At 49.9% G+C, this 16,369-nt stretch overlaps 1 protein-coding gene across 1 annotated transcript in view; it reads right to left on the reverse strand.

The window, feature by feature from the left end:
* SRRM3 (serine/arginine repetitive matrix 3) overlaps positions 1-16,369 on the reverse strand; it is a 74,725-nt gene that overhangs the window by 36,583 nt on the left and 21,773 nt on the right. Inside the window, exons 2-3 of the mRNA XM_084764616.1 lie at positions 7,302-7,557; positions 3,652-3,753 (exon numbers count right to left, since the gene is read on the reverse strand). Of these exons, the coding sequence (XP_084620742.1) occupies positions 3,652-3,753; positions 7,302-7,534 (335 nt within the window). The 5' untranslated portion in view covers positions 7,535-7,557. The remainder of the gene's footprint in view (positions 1-3,651; positions 3,754-7,301; positions 7,558-16,369) is intronic.

Raw genomic sequence — 16,369 nt, forward strand, 5'->3', positions numbered from 1 at the left:
TGTGGGGTTTGTGTACACGTGTGGGTGGGTGCTGGTGCCCGTGTGCACGAGCGCAGCGGAAGGAGGAGGACAACGGTGTCTTGCTCTATCACTCTGTCTTTTCTTGAGTCAGAACCTCTCACTGAACCTGGAGCTAAGTTGGCAGCCAGCAAACCCCCAGAGAACCTCATGTCTCTGTCACCCACAGCACTGAACTTCTGATTCCCCTACCTCTTGCCTCCCAGGTGCTGGGATTACAAGCATTGTGCCATCACACCCAGTGTCTTTAGTAAGGCCTTTATAGGCACCTCGCTAGAAGGCTTTTGGTTCAACCCCATTGTTACACGAATGATGAAACTGAAGATTTGTGCAAAATTTGGGGGAACTACACTGTATCCAGGAACACAGGTAAAACCAATAATGACGGCGTTTTCAGGCTGGGGGTGAAAATCAAGTGAACTGAACACATGTTTGCCTAGCACGTACAAGGCCCTGCATTCCACTCCGGCATTGCATAAACCAAATGTGGCGGTGCACACTCACAATTTCAACACCCTGGAGGTGGAGGCAGGAGGATTGTAAGTTCAGAGTCAGGCTGGAAAGATGCCTCAGTGGTGAAGAGCACTTGCCGTTCTTGCACTGAGACCAAGTTTGGTTGCCAGCATTTGCGTCAAATGACTCACGGCCACCGGCAACTGCAGTTTCAGGGGGATCTGATGCTCCCTCTGGCTTCCTTGGGTATCGGTACATGTTTGTAACTGTGCATGCTTGCTCTCTCTTACTCTTGGAGATAGGCTATCACTATGTAGCTCTGGTTATCCTGGAACTCACTAGGTAGACCAGATAGGCCTTGCCCTCCTGTATCTGCCTCCTGAGTGCTGTGGTTAAAAGTATGTGCCACTATGCCCAGCTGTAGTAGTAGTAGAGTAGTAGTAGTAGTAGTAGTAGTAGTAGTAGTAGTAGTAGTAGGAATAATAATAATAATAATAATAATAATAATAATAACAATAACAATAATAATAATAGCAAATTTCAGGCAATCTTGGGATACATGTCACACACGTACAAAGTCACTCTGTTTTATTTGTTTGTTTTTTGTTTGTTTGTTTTTCAAGACAGGGTTTCTCTGTGTAACAGCCTTGGCTGTCTTGGAACTCACTGTGGACCAGGCTGGCCTTGAACTCATGGAGATCGGCCTGCCTCCGCTTCTCTAGTGCTAGGATTAAAGGGAGGCTTGTGCTGCCCCCGCTGCCCTGCATCAGAAACCATTTAACAATATTTGTTATTTATAGTGATATGTATAAGTGTGTGCGTGTGTGCATGTGCACACACATGTGTGCAAACATATGTCACATGTGTGCAGGTGCTTGAGACTAGCAGGGGGCATTGGATGTCCTAGAGTTGGAGTTACGGGCAGTTGTGAGCAGCTTAACACGGAAACAGGCAACAGAACCCTAATCCACAAGAGCAGTTATGGCTCCCAACTGCTGAGCTGTTTCTCCAGCCTCTGAGCTCTGCCTTTTTTTTGGTGACCCACGGTGTTTCATCAATGTTGCAAACAGTACCACGGCCGAGGAGTTATTTACAGAATAACTTAATGGTGGCTACCCCATTAAAGAAAATGCCCCCTCAACCCGCCACATGATCAGCAAGATGGGTCTGTGAGTGAACACCCTTGCTGCCAACTCCGATGACATCAGTTCAATCTGTGCCATCCACCTAGTGGAAGGAGAAAACTCACTCCCAGAAGTTGTCCTCTGACCTCCACACGCACACCCTGGCATGCATGTACACTCTCACACACATGCACATGTACACACAATAAGTAAATAAGTGTTTCTGCTGTTGTTTTGTTTAGATTTTCATGACAGGGTTTCTCTGTGTAGCCCTGGCTGTCCTGGACTCACTTTGTAGATCAGGCTGGCCTTGAACTCACAGAGATCCACCTGCCTCTGCATCCCCAAGTGCTGGGATCACAGGTGTGTGCCACCACGCCTGGCTAAGTAAATAAATATTAAAACCAAAAAAGGTCTCTCTCTTCTCTAGCAACTTTTAACTATTCATAGAGCCTTGGAGAGGTTTTCTTTTTTGAGACAGGGCCTTTTTATATATCCCAGGCTGGTCTGGAACTCACTACGTATCATTGATTAGGTTTTCGCGGAACAATAGTGAACAGAAATTTGGGGACTCAGGAAGGTATCTATCTGCTGTGAGAAGGACCAGGAGCCTTTTCTCTCACTTCTTGCACAGCCTCAGTCCTGGGTAGGGAATGGACCACTAGCAAGGGGACACCCTCTGAAAGCATCCTGTAGGGTTTGCTGAGTCCATTGCCAGGCATGGAGCTGGGCTACCCTTTGCCATCTCTCCAATTCAGCCTGCTCTGTTTTCTACACTTTTTGTTTTGTTTTGATTTTTGTTTTTGTTTTTTGTTTTTCGAGACAAGGTTTTTCTGTGTAGCCTTGACTGTCCTGGACTCAATCTGTAGACCAGGCTAGCCTCAAACTCAGAGATCCACCTGCCTCTGCCTCCCAAGGGCTGGGATTAAAGGAGTGCGCCACCACGCCCGGCAGTCTACACATTTTTTTATTCCTATGTTGGGGCTTGAATTTAGGGCCTCCAGCATGCTAGGCAAGTGCTCTAACCCTGAGCCCCAGCCCCACACTGGAGGGTTCAAGGCAAAAACTACACCACTAAACCACACCTGCAGTGCCTCACTGGAGGATTATAGGTAGGTGCTCTACCGCTGAGGCATATCCCAGTCCCTCACTGGGGGATTCTAGGCAGGTGCTCTACCACTGAGCCACACCCCAGCCCCTCACTGGGGGATTCTAGGCAGGTGCTCTACCACTGAGCCACACCCCAGCCCCTCACTGGGGGATTCTAGGCAGGGGCTCTACCACTGAGCCACACCCCAGCCCCTCACTGGGGGATTCTAGGCAGGTGCTCTACCACTGAGACACACCCCAGCCCCTCACTGGGGGATTCTAGGCAGGTGCTCTACCACTGAGACACACCCAGCTCCTCACTGGAGGATTCTAGGCAGGTGCTCTACCACTGAGCCACACCCCAGTTCCTCACTGGGGATTCTAGGCAGGTGCTCTACCACTGAGCCACACCCCAGGCCCTCACTGGAGGATTCTAGGCAGGTGCTCTACCACTGAGCCATACCCCAGCCCCTCACTGGGGGATTCTAGGCAGGTGCTCTACCACTGAGTCACACGGTTAGCCATTCCTTGTGTATTCTAGGCAGGTGTTCTACTGCCGAGCCATGCCCTTAGCCCGTTGACATTTGGGTTTCTACAATCTAGGGTACATTATATACTTATTCTAGAGTTCATTTTACAGGTGGGAATAACCGGCCCACAGACTAACTTGTAGTTTGCCTATGGTCTCACTGTCAGTCAGTGGCAATACTGAACATTCTGAAGTCTCCTGGCTTGTAGCCCATAGTCAGGACCTGGGTGGGCAGCAAATGACCCTTAAGGACCCTCAGTTGTCTGTATCTTGTTCTCTGGGCCAGTCCATGGCTTCCAGTGGGCAGGATCCATGGTCTCTCCTTCACTCACACCAGCCCCTAATGGTACATCTGAACAAGCCCCGCCCCCCAGCCCCAGGCACCCAGCTGCAGCGTGAGATGCACCCTCCCTTGCTGCCACTCAGGCTAATACTCACATGTGGGCCCCAGGTCGGTCTTCCCTGGTCAGTACTCCCTCCTTCTCCATCAGCATCTGCCGGAAAGTCCCCACCTTCTGCCGGATCTCCTCCTCTGAGTACCTGTGGGGCACAGAGAGCGTGAGGGCCTCGCAGCCAAGTCTGGGTCACTCCTTTAGCTCATTTCCAGCTGCTCTCCTGGCCTTGGTCACAGCGCATGCGCCAGTTGGCAACTGCCTTTTAAAAATTCTCTCCCAATGTATCCTCTCCCTGCCCATCTTCCTCCCTCCTCTTCTATCTCTGTATTTTATATTTCTCTCTCTCTGTCTCTCTGTCTCTGTCTCTGTCTGTCTGTCTCTCTGTGTCTCTGTCTGTCTGTCTGTCTGTCTCTCTCTCTGTTTACTATGTAGCCCAGGCTAGCCTGTAACTCACTTGTAATCCAAGCAGCTGCTCTCTACCCTTTAATACTAGTGCCGCAGCATCCCGGTGTTGGAAGCACAGGCTGCCCCTCGTGGCTGTGCACACACAGGTCATGTCTGATGTGACACTAACAGGTGTCTGCAGCTGTTAGTGAATGAATCTTGGGTCATGAGCTCCAGGGTTTTCATTCTTCTGATTGGTTTTGGTTTTTGGTTTTGGTTTTGGTTTTTTGAGACAGGGTCTCTGTGTGGAGCCCTGGCTGTCCTGGAACTCACTCTAAAGACCAGGCTGGCCTCGAACTCACAGAGAGGGCTTTCATTCTTTAGAATGGGAAACATGGCTTTAACATGAAGACTCGACTCACTGTGTTGATGGAAGGATGGGTAGTCCCTAACAGGGAGGGTGTCGGCATCGGCACTTCCATTGTAACCTATGCCTCCTGGATCCTGACAGAGGGGTTCGTGCTCTAGTAATTATCTGTTAACTTGCCTGTGTTTTGCATGCATTGTCTCAGAGTTTCTTAGAGTGGAAGTCTTAATACACACACACACTCTCTCTCTTTCCCTCCCTCCCCCCTCTTTGTCTTTAATGTCCCCAGGACCTGCTACTCTGTCTGCCTTGCGTGTTCTGGCATCCAAAACATAAATGTTCATTTAAAATGTTTAGTTTTCTTTTCTTTTCTTTTTTTTAATGTGTGTGTGTGTGTGTGTGTGTGTGTGTGTGTGTGTGTAGCAGGGCATGGTGCCATATGCCTGGAATCGCAGCACTTGGTTGGCAGAGGCAGGCGGATCTCTGTGAGTTCGAGGCCAGCCTGGTCTACAAAGTGAGTCCAGGAAAGCCAAGGCTACACAGAGAGACCCTGTCTCAAAAAATAAATAAACAAAAAAAGTGTGTCTGTGTCTGAATGTACGTACGCCTGTGTGTGCAGGTGCCCACAGAGGCCAGAAGATGGCGCTAGACCTCTTGGAGCTGGAGTTACAGGCATTTGTAAGTCTCTGAAGTGCAGGTTCTCAATTCTCTCTTCATGACTGAGCATCAGGTGTTTTGTTTGTGTTTGTTTTTGAGACAGGGTCTCAATATGTAGCTCTGGCTGTCCTGCAACTCACTATGTAGACCAGGCTGGTCTTGAGTTATCAGAGATCCACCTAGCTCTGTCTTCTTCTTCTCCTCCTCCTCCTCCTTCTTCATGGGGGACGGGGGAAGAGGGGGGTCAGGCATGATTGCCTTTAATTCCAGCACTCAGAAAGCAGAGACAGGAGGATCTCTTAGTTTGAGGCTAGTCTGGTCTACATAGTAAGTTCCAGGTTAGCCAGGGCTACATAGTAAGACCTTGTCTCTAAATTATTATTACTCAATGTGTATGTATGTATGCATGCATGTGTGTGCACCCATGTGTGTGCATGTGCACTCCCATGTCTTTGTGTGCATGTGTGCATGATCAAGTGTGTATGTGCATGTACGTGCGTGAGTGAGTGCATGTCTGTGATTGAGGACAGGAATAATTTCTGAGCCCAGTGCCATCCATTTCAGTGACTAGATTAAGGGGAAACCTCAGTTTGCAGTGTCCTGATGACTTTGCAGAAGCTGCAGGAAGCCTGGCCACTTAGAAGGACTCCTGTGTTTTCTTTTCTTTTTTTTGTGGGGGTGTGGGGGAACGTTCGAGACAGGGTTTCTCTGTGTAGCCTTGGCTGTCCTGGACTCACTTTGTAGACCAGGCTGGCCTCGAGCTCACAGAGATCCATCTGCCTCTGCCTTCAGAGTGCTGGGTTTAAAGGCATGCGCCACCACTCCTGGCGGCCCCTGTGTTTTCTTGCCTGACTGACTAGCTTGCCACCTCTATCCATTTTATAGATCGTAGAAACTGAGGCCTGGAGTTGTCACTTATGTCTATATGTCTTTATGGTTCTGGACACTGGGTGTATCTAGGGCATGGTGAATGAATCCTGTGGCTTCTGCGAGTTGGAGCCTAATCTTAAGCATCTGAGATGGTTTCTGGTTTGTCTGAACTAAGGAGTGCATGAAAGGCAGGCTGGGCTTGTGGCTCCACTTAGCTGGTCCAGACCCCACTTCCTTGCTGGGTGAGGCTGCTGGCTCCTGGTGCTCTTCAGACTCAGCACCAAGCTCCAACCCAGGCTTCCAGGTCTCCCTGGACATCCCAACCCTATTCCAGCCCCGCCCACACCAGCACTGCAGACTAAGATTGGCCTTCAATCGGTCTCATCAGACATGGGACCCGCCACAAGCCTGACCAGGTCCCGGCTACGTCCCAGACTTGCTTCTAGATCCACTCACACTATGCCAGGACAAGCTGCTGCTCCAGTATCCTGGTCACAGCTCCCCTACATGCAGGTCAGGTCCCCTAAATTAGACCAGCCATGCCCCGCAGTCCCCACCCTCTGTTGGTGGACCAAACTCCAGAGTGCAGCCCAAACATTCCCATGCCTACCCTGGCTCCATTCTACCTGGTCCCCACCCTATGTTGCCCAGCTCTACTCCAACGCTGCCACACTAAGCACCTGGGCACAACTCTATCACTGCCAAGTTTACAAATCACATCCTTCCTTGTCCTGGCCCCACCACGTCACACTCTAGCCATAGTCCCTTCCAAGTCTCCCGCTAATAGCTTTAGCACTCTTCCAGGGGGCAAAGCTTGACCATTCATTGCCCACGCCCTCCCCCGCCGGGAGAGTTTAGCCACACCCCTTACTCGGCCTTTCCTCACCAAGCTCCAGAGCACAGAACAGCCACGCCTCCCACACCCTTGCTCTGGCTACCTTAGACACAAGCCAGAAACTGCCTAGCCCTCCCCTCCCTCTGCACCCAGCCTCTTGGCACGCCGGACCATTACTTAGAGCCGGTGCATAGACTGGCATTGCCCATCACAACCACTTAACAACCATACTCCCTTGTCTGGCCCCGCCCTTGCTCAGAGCACATCCCAACCACGCCCCTACTCAGACTCCTCCACACCAATTAGTCTCCATTCTGGCCCCGCCCCACCCTGCTGATACCTCCTACTATATCCAACCACGCCCCCTGTCTGTCTCTGCCCTACAGTGCTGCACCAAGACCAAGAACATAGCATAACCAGGGCTCTTTGCCCTTCGCCTCCTAGCCCTTTGCCCTGTGCCCTTCGCCTCCTTGCCCTAGCCACGCCCCAGGCAGATTCCCCTACCAAATCCTGAATGTAGCCTGACCTCGCTCCACCCACATCGCCCCTGTCCCCGCCCCTCCAGTCACGCCCCACTCACCCCTGTTCTTCCATCATCTCCTGCAGTTCCATGCATTTGAGCTCTACACGCCGCTTGCGTTCGTGGTCCAGGATCTCCCGGTGTGCGCGCTTCACCAAGCCGGGTTCGGCGGCGCGCAGCTCCTCCTCCGCGCGCGGCCAGGTCCCGGACGAGGCGCCGGGCTGCGGGAAGCCATTGGCGGCATCGGGCGGGGATGGCATGCCGGTAGCCCCGTTGTTCACGGTGGAGGACATGACACAGGTCCTCGATGGTCGGCCTGGAGGGACAGGCAAAACACAAGGCAAGATGGTAATCTCTCAGCCATCGGCTAAAATCTCTCTCTATATGACTTAATCCTGGAAGTTTAGGGCCCACGCCCTCGGGCCTCTAATCCGCTTGCTCTAACGCTGTGGAGGTAGGAGCGGGTGACAGGTTGGCACCGTCACTTCAGGATATGGAATGTACTCCACGCTAATATTTCCCATTCTGTAAAGTGGCTGGGTGCAGGCCAGATCCTTTTGTTTTGTTTGCGTTTCCTTCATTATTTTCTTAGACCAGGTCTCCTATAGCCCAGGCTGGCCTCCAGCTCGCTATGTAGTCAAGTGTGACCTTAAACTTGTGCTCCTCCTGTCTCTCTCTGTCTCTTAAGTGCTGGGATTGCAGGCATGCACCATTACACGGGTTTAGGCTGCGGATAGTACCCCCAGGGCTTTGTGCGCGCTAGGCAAGAGCTCTACCCACTGTGCTCCAGCCCCAGCTGATTTTAAAGAAGATCTTATATGGGGCCTGTGAGTTGGCTCAGCGGGCATAAAGGCACTTGCTGCCAAGCCTGATGGCTAGAGTTCAGAGTTCAGAAAGTGGAGGAGAGAACCGACTCTTGTGAATTGTCCTTTGACCTCCACACACCTGAACTCATGCACACAACCCAGAATATAAATGAACACAAAAGGTGGTTTTTGTTTTGTTTGATGTCAGCACTGGGGAGTCAGAAACAGGCAGATCTCTGAGTTGGGGGCCAGCCTGGTCTACAAAGAGAGTTCCAGGACAGTCAGGGCTACACAGAGAAACTCTGTCTCGAAAAGAAACAAAATGTAAAAAGATATTAAGACAATCCCTTTCTTTCTTTCTTTCTTTCTTTCTTTCTTTCTTTCTTCCTTCCCCCCCTCTCTCTTTCTCTCTCTCTCTCTCTCACTCTCCCTCCCTCCTCCTCCTTCTGGTTTTTTGAGACAAAGTTTCTCTGTGTGTAGCCCTGGCTGTCCTGGAACTCACTTTGTAAACCAGGCTGGCCTCGAATTTACAGACATCTTCCTGCTTCTGCCTCCCAAATGCTGTGTGCCACCACGCCCAGGCTAAGACTTACTCTTTTTCTTTTATGTGTGAGAGTTTTGCCTGCATGTATGTATATACACCACATATATGTTTGGTGCCTGAGGAGGTCAGAAAAAGATATCGGATCCCCTGGAACTGGGCTTATGGGTAGTTGTGAGCCACCATGTGGGAGCTGGGAATCGAACCTGGGTCCTCTGCAAGGACAACAGACAAGTTCTCTTGACCACTGGGCCATCCCTCCAGCACAACTAAAGCTGTTTTGTTTGCTTGCAGGGCTGGAATTCAAACTCAGGGCCTGGTACCTGCCAGGTAAAATACCTAACATCTGTGTGGCGTCTCCAGCCACCAGCCTCAGTTTAAACTGGTCATAGCCCAGGGAGCTGTTCTGGCTTTGTTCCGTGTATTTCTAGCTTCCAGTCTGCAGTCCTGCAGAAATGGGGGTGTCTCCAGGTTCCGTTCCCTTCCTGCTCCGCGTGCAGCTTCAGTCTGCACAGCATCTGGCTAACTTTTTCAAAGCTAACTTTGCAGGGGTTACCTCTTCTTTGTTCTGGAAGCACTACCCCCAAGGACTGTCTAAGGTGACATGAAAAATTAGCTTTCCAGGCAGCCATGTCCTCTTGTGAGCTAGGGGTAGAGTGGAAGTCAGCATGGCTAGGAGGCAAGAAGCCTTGGCACTGTGACACACACACACACACACACACACACACACACACACACGACCTCTATCTTAACAGAGGGAACCGCCTCCTAAGCTATTTCCGGGTCCTTTCTCCAAGGCTCTGCTAGTTGCTAAGCAACCGAAGGCCTCATTCTCAGGGTGTGGGAGGGGAAGGATAGAGGGAAGGGTGGGGCATGTATAGATTGGAGCCACCTCAGCAACACTCTTCCCTCTCACCCCGCTGGGGATGAAATTCCGGGCTTTGCACATGCCAGACTAGCACTGTACCAACCGAGCTACCACCTCAGCCCCAATCGGCTTCTTTAAAAATGACCTGACCAAGCCAGGCATAGTGGCGCACGCCTTTAATCCCAGCACTCAGGGAGACAGAGGCAGGTGGATCGCTGTGAGTTCGAGGCCACCTTGGTCTACAAAGTGAGTTCAGGACAGGCAAGGTGACACAGAGAAACTGTCTCAAAAAAAAAAAAAAAAAAAAGACTTTGCCAATTGTCCTGGACAGATCTCTCACCAACAGGGTTCTAGGCCAGGCTTCTCCATCATTTGCTGTGTGACCCTGAGGATATTACTGTCCATCTCTGAGCCTCCACTTTCCAACTGTGGCTAGGAGCACCGTGCACGTTTCTCAGGAGAGGCGAGTTCCTGGGGACTTAGAGAAGGAAGCTGCCTGTAATGGGATTAATTGTCAATTTGACATAATCGAACATAATCTAGAATTGCCTGGGAAAGGAGCCTCCGTGAGGGACTGTCCGGTTTAAGGTGGCCCGTAAGCGAGCATGCCTGTTGGGGGTGGTCTTGATTACATTCATCGAAGTGGCAGGGTCTTTTCCTAGGTAGGGAATCCCCAAACTGTTTACGAGTGGACAGTGCGAGCTGAGCACTGGCACCGACTGTGTGCGTTCATTCACTGCTGTCTGCCCTTGTCTGTGAATATGACGTGACCGGGTGCTCCAAGTCCTTAACACCACAACTTCCCTGAAGCGAGGAATTGGGACATTGAGTTGTGAGCCAAATAAACTCGTTCCTGCTCGAGTTTCTTCCATCAGAGTGATGCTTTTTGGGCAGGGCCTCACTATGGAGCTCTAACCTGGACCTTGCTTATGTAGACCAGGCTGGCCTCAAATCTAGAGATCTGCCTGCCTGTGCCTCCTGGGTGCTGGGATTAAAGGCGTGCGCCACAACTTCTGGCCCTTGTCAGAGCATTTTTATCACAGAAACAAATTAAGACGCTATCCCAATCCTTCTCTCTTCATCCCCAACCTTGCCACACACACACACACACACACACACACACACACACACACACACACACATTCCTTACCCACCTACATAACACACCCATCACTTTGACCCCTCACCTCTCTCCTCACTGTGGGTCCCCTCCATCACTTATACTCTTCCCCTGACATTGTCTCCATCTCCTGGCTCAGCATCTTGCCTGACCTTCCTGCCCTCAGAACCCCATCTTCCACGAACAACCTGGAAGTTTAGCCCAGGACCACATAGCCTCAGTCATGTCTTGGGTTAGAGTCAAGACACCCTATTATGTTGGCGTGTCGCTTTGACACAGCCCTGCCTCATGGTCTAGTCACATATATCTTCTTTCCTCTCACTTACCTCCAGGCCTGCCAACCTGCAGCCCACTCTCCCATCATGCTCTTTGGTTTTTGAAATGGAGTCTTACGCCATAGTCCACAATGATCTTGAACTACCGTGTCTCCCTGGTGAGCCACCAAGTCACTTTCCTCCTCCCTCAGCCTCCCCGGTGCGACAATTTCAGGCTTTAGCTGCCATGCCTGGTTCCCCAAATGTCTTCCCCAAAACTCCTAGTCAATACTCACAGGGACCAGCAACTTTAAGAAGCCTTTCTTTATCCTGCTGGCTGGTGTCACCTTGCCCAATCCCTTGTCACTTGCTGCTCACACTGTAGATTTACAAGCCTATAGTAACCTTGGAGCTTCTTCTTCTTCTTCTTCTTCTTCTTCTTCTTCTTCTTCTTCTTCTTCTTCTTCTTCAGATTTATTTATTGTGTATATAGTATTCTGCCTGCATGCCAGAAGAGGGCAGCATATCTCATTATAGATGGCTGTGAGCCACCATGTGGTTGCTGGGAATTGAACTCAGGACCTTTGGAAGAGCAGCCAGTGCTCTTAACCTCTGAGCCATCTCTCCAGCCCAACCTTGGAACTTCTGAATCCTACATAAGTGGAACTCAAGAAGCAGGACTGGAACAAATCAAAGACCATCACAAAAGGTTGGTGGGACAGGACCATATGGCAGCCTGTTTTGCTGTCTCCACACTCTCTCCTTGTTCTGTCTTCTCCTTAAATTATTTTTGCCTATGCCGGGAATGGAATCCAGGGTTTTCCTCATGCTTGGTAAGCTATTTACTGCTGAGCCACACCCCAGCCCCTCACTGGGGGACTCTAGGCACGAGCTCTACCACTGAATCACACCCCAGCCCCTCACTGGGGGATTCTAGGCAGGGGCTCTACCACTGAGCCACACCCCAGCCCCTCACTGGGGGATTCTAGACAGGAGCTCTACCACTGAGCCACACCCCAGCCCCTCACTGGGGGATTCTAGGCAGGTGCTCTACCACTGAGCCACACCCAAGCCCCTCACTGGGGGACTCTAGGCAGGTGCTCTACCACTGAGCCACACCCCAGCCCCTCACTGGGGGATTCTAGGCAGGGGCTCTACCACTGAGCCACACCTCAGCCCCGCACTGGGGGATTCTAGGCAGGTGCTCTACCATCCTGAAACTTCATCTTTTGCCACATTCTATCCTAAACCAGTCTCCAGCCCCCAGCTCCACCATTTGGTCTTTGCTCAGGTAGTTCAACTGGGTTAAATTTTCTGTTCTTCTCTTTTCCACCCAAGGAGCTTCTATTCATCCTCTGGAGTCCAGCCCAGATGTTACTTCCCTCTGGAAGTCTCGCTCTAGGTAAGAAGTTTGAATCACTTCCTTGCTGTTTTGACCCACACATCTGATATGCCATTAGAACACTGAAGTTCAATGCATTTGTGTCTGGCTACCATGCCTGGCTGTGAACTCTTGTAACTGCAGGGCACTGCCCTAGGTTCTCAGAGTGGACCCCACACCCATAATGCAGGAGGGTCCTGAAAGCTGTAGAGAGAAACTTTTGCGGCTTCAGCCCCTGGGAATGTATCTTTACTTTTATCTCTTTTTGTTGGGTTGAGGTGCTCGTGACCGAGTCTTGCTCTGGAGCCCTAATGGGTCTAAAATCCTGTTTGGAATCCAGGTTGGCCAACTTCCACTGATCATCCTGCCTGCCTCACCCTCCCATGTGCACCTGATTGACAGACATAGTCACACCCCCTCTGCAATGGCGTCTCATGTAGTTCAGACCGCCCTTAAAACCATGTGTAGCTGAGGGTGACTCTGAACTTCCTAATCTCCTTCCTCTGCATCCTGCATGTTGGGATTATAGGCATGTACCACCATGCCAGATTGACATCATCTTTTACAACGTCACATGAGACTCACAAGGGCAAGGTCGCACAGTGATGACATAAGCTAAAACACCTTCAATAGTCCTGACCCTAAAAATCTATGATGTGCAACTTTTTTTTTTTTTTAATGAGACAGGGTTTCTCTGTGTAGTCTTGGCTTTGTAGATCAGGCTGGCCTCCAACTCACAGTGATCCACCTGCCTCTGCCTCCTGAGTGCTGGGATTAAAGGCCTGTGCCACCAAGCCTGGCCAGAGATGAGCAACTTTTTTAAGGGAGTCAACACGACCTTTATACCTAGAATCATGTGATGGACCTCAGTATAAACAGAGAGACACTAAAAACACTGTTTAGAGTCACCTACAGGGTGACAAGATGACTCAGCAGGTAAAGTGCTTACTGCCAGACAGACGCTCTGACTTTGAGCCTTGGTACGGACATGGTGGAAGGAGAAAGCCTGCACCGCTCTCAAACTGTCCTCTGACCTCCACGTGTGCACCGTGGCTCATGTGCATGGGCACAGGCACACACAACTTACATGAACTTAAAACGGAGAAGAACCCATGAACTATATGAGTAAGGTCTACATAAAACATAAATAGCTGGGCATGGTGGTACAGGTCTGTAATCTCAGTTTAGGAGGCTAAGGCAGGAAGCTTGTAAGTTTGAGGCCAGTATGGACTACCTAAGCACATAAGACTACATGGCTTGTCTCAAGCAAGCAAATACTCTACCAGCTGTGCTTGGCAATAACCCAGCGGGCAGAGTGCTTGCTTCCCAAGGCATGACAGCCTGAGTTGGATTCCGGAAATCACATAAAATGACAGGTGTATTGGTACGTACTCCACTTCATGGGGAAGGTAGAGACAGGTGGATCTCTGGAGTTCACTGGCTTACTTGATGAGCTCCAGGTGAAAGACTCTTCCTCAGAAAACCAATCAACCAAAAAAAAACCAAACAAACAAAAAACAAAAAACAACCAACTAACCAACCAACAACCAAACCAAAATGGAAAGTGCCTAAGAAATGACACAAAAGGCACATGTGGCTTCCATTACACATGTATGTATATGCATACACACACACACACACACACACACACACACACACACACACACACACAGAGTCTTTCTCTCTTCCCAAGTCTGGGAATGGAGATGTGGCTTGGTTGGTATAGTACTTGCCTAGCATGTGTGAAACCCTGGTTCCCCAGCACCCATAGTCAAGAATTGGGGTGCACATCTGTCATTTTACCACTTGAGAGGTGAGGGCAGCAGGATCAGGAGTTCAAGGTCATCCTGTACTACCTAGTGAGTTCTGGGCCAGCCTAGGATACATGGAATGCTGTCTCAAAAAAAAAAAAAAAAAAAAAAGAAAAGAAAAGATAAGAAAAAAGAAAAAAGTAAAAGAAAAGAAAAAGAAAAAGAAAGATAGGTTGGGATATAGCTCAGTGGCAGAGTGCTTATGTAGTCTGCATAAGGCCCTGAGTTCAATGCTCATGCACAAATAATTCCAAAATCTGAAAAAATACAATTGAAATTGGAAGCGTGTCTGGGCTCTAGCATTCCTGATAAGTGATCCAAGCCCTGTCATTTGTTCTGTGATACTCAGTTGATTCACCTGTACTCAGATGTAGGTGTCTAGTGGGGGACCACAATGCTCTGTCCTTTCCCAACATGCTTGCTTAGTGAGTGGACGGACCATTCTGGTCCTGAAAATCAGATTCACTGAAGACACGGTCTGGAAGAGCTTACAAATATAGTCACAGCCGCAAAACGACTGAACAGATGGAAACAAAGGAAGGAATGTATGAAGGTAAAAAAAGGGACTTTGGGAAACAGAAACAGCACATGTTGAATCTGGGTCCCCCAACTAACTGTCTAAAATTGGAATGGGTTAGGTAGCATTTAAGATTATTTAGGAAGCATTGAGTATTTTCAATAGCTATACACCCAATTTAAGTCAATATGACAAAGAGGCTGCCAGAAGTCCGAGCTATCTTCAGCTACATCAACGAAAATACGATGCTGGGAGGGAGGGAGGTTGGAAGACACAGGTGGCTGGCATCCTGGTCCCTTTACACAGTTGAGGAATCACAGAGGATTCAGGTCACACCTGGCTGAGACCTCTGTTAAGAACTCTGTGAAATGTTGTCAGACTTGGCAAATAAAAACATGAGCTCCCCAAGCTAAGTGGTATTTGAATTTCATGAAGTTCGTATTTGGGACAGGCTGCTAAAAATTATTCACTGTTTCTCTGAAGTTCAGATCTAATTGGGTGTCCTATATTTTATATGTCAATCAGCTTGTGATGTATCTGGGGTTCAAATCTCTGGAGGTGAGATTATTATAGTTCCCTAGGTGATTGGTTTTCTTCCTTTCTTCTTTCTTTCTTTCTTTTTGACAGAGTCTTTTTGACTGTGTAGCCAAGCATGGCCCCAGATTCTCTCTCTTAAGATAAAAAAAAAAAAATTGAGACAGACTCTCATGTGCCCAGTTGTCCTTGAACTAAATACTGTAGCCAAGGATGACCTTGAACTTCTGGTCCTCCTGCCTCCATCTCCCAAGTGATAGACAGATTCCCTCCCCCCACCTCCCCCAGAACTCTTGGCCTTCCTTAGACTTCCTAAGACTTTTTAGGGATTCAAGCTAGGATTGTTGGAACACTGGAGTCTTCCAGTGAGGGGCCATGTGCAAAATCCCGAGTTCAATCCCCAGCACTGCAGAAAAAAGAAAGAAAAAAGAAAAAGAAAACAGAGGTTTTTGAGACACTTGCTTCAAAGGCAGAGTCTTCAGCAGGCATTACAGAGGTGCTGGGATTACAGGTGCAAGCCACTACCCCTCGCTTTTCCTTCTAAGATTCAGGCATGGATGAAGGCTTGGGGAATACTACCTCAAGACCTGACTATGCACACGGTGCCTAGCAACGGGCACCGGCTGTCTGTCATTAATATTAGCAGTCAATGGTGTTTCTTCTGTTTTGGACACAAAGGGCTTAAGGAGCTCTCGGACATCGAGGGAAGATTCTCCGAAGGCATCAATATTGGCCTAATGATGGAGTCCCATTACAGAATGAGAGCCAAGGATGTGGCCCAGTGGCTAGAGTGCTTGCTTAGCATGTAGGGAGACCTGCCTTCGGTCCTCAGTACCGCGCAAGCTAAGGTGCTGTACTCTTGTTGCGATGCACACCTGTTATCCCCGCACTCAAAGGGTGGAGGCAGGAAGACCAGAAGTTTAAGGTCGTCTTCAGAGGTACAGAGTGAGTTCAAGTGGGTTTGGGTTACGTGGGACCCCATCCCTCCTACACCCCAAACCTCCACCCCCCACCCCCACCCCCGCATCTCAAAACAACACAACGGGGCGGGGCGGGGAGGGGGGCGGGCGGGAATGGCTAGAGTGAGCAAAGTCGTTGAGTGTTTGAGGAGGGAACATGGAGACAGAGGCCAAATCCAGAGTAGGATAGACAGACTTTGGGAGAGTTTGTAGAGAGGTTCCAGGCCACCCATCCCCCTCCTTCCCACTCCCCTCCCTCCCACCCGGCTCTTTGCTGCTCTCGGTAACAGCTCTCATCTTCCACATCCCTTCCACGAGGACTACAGAACCACGGACA

The sequence above is a fragment of the Acomys minous genome (assembly GCF_964271855.1).
Source record: "Acomys minous genome assembly, chromosome: 16".
NCBI lineage: Eukaryota > Metazoa > Chordata > Mammalia > Rodentia > Muridae > Acomys > Acomys minous.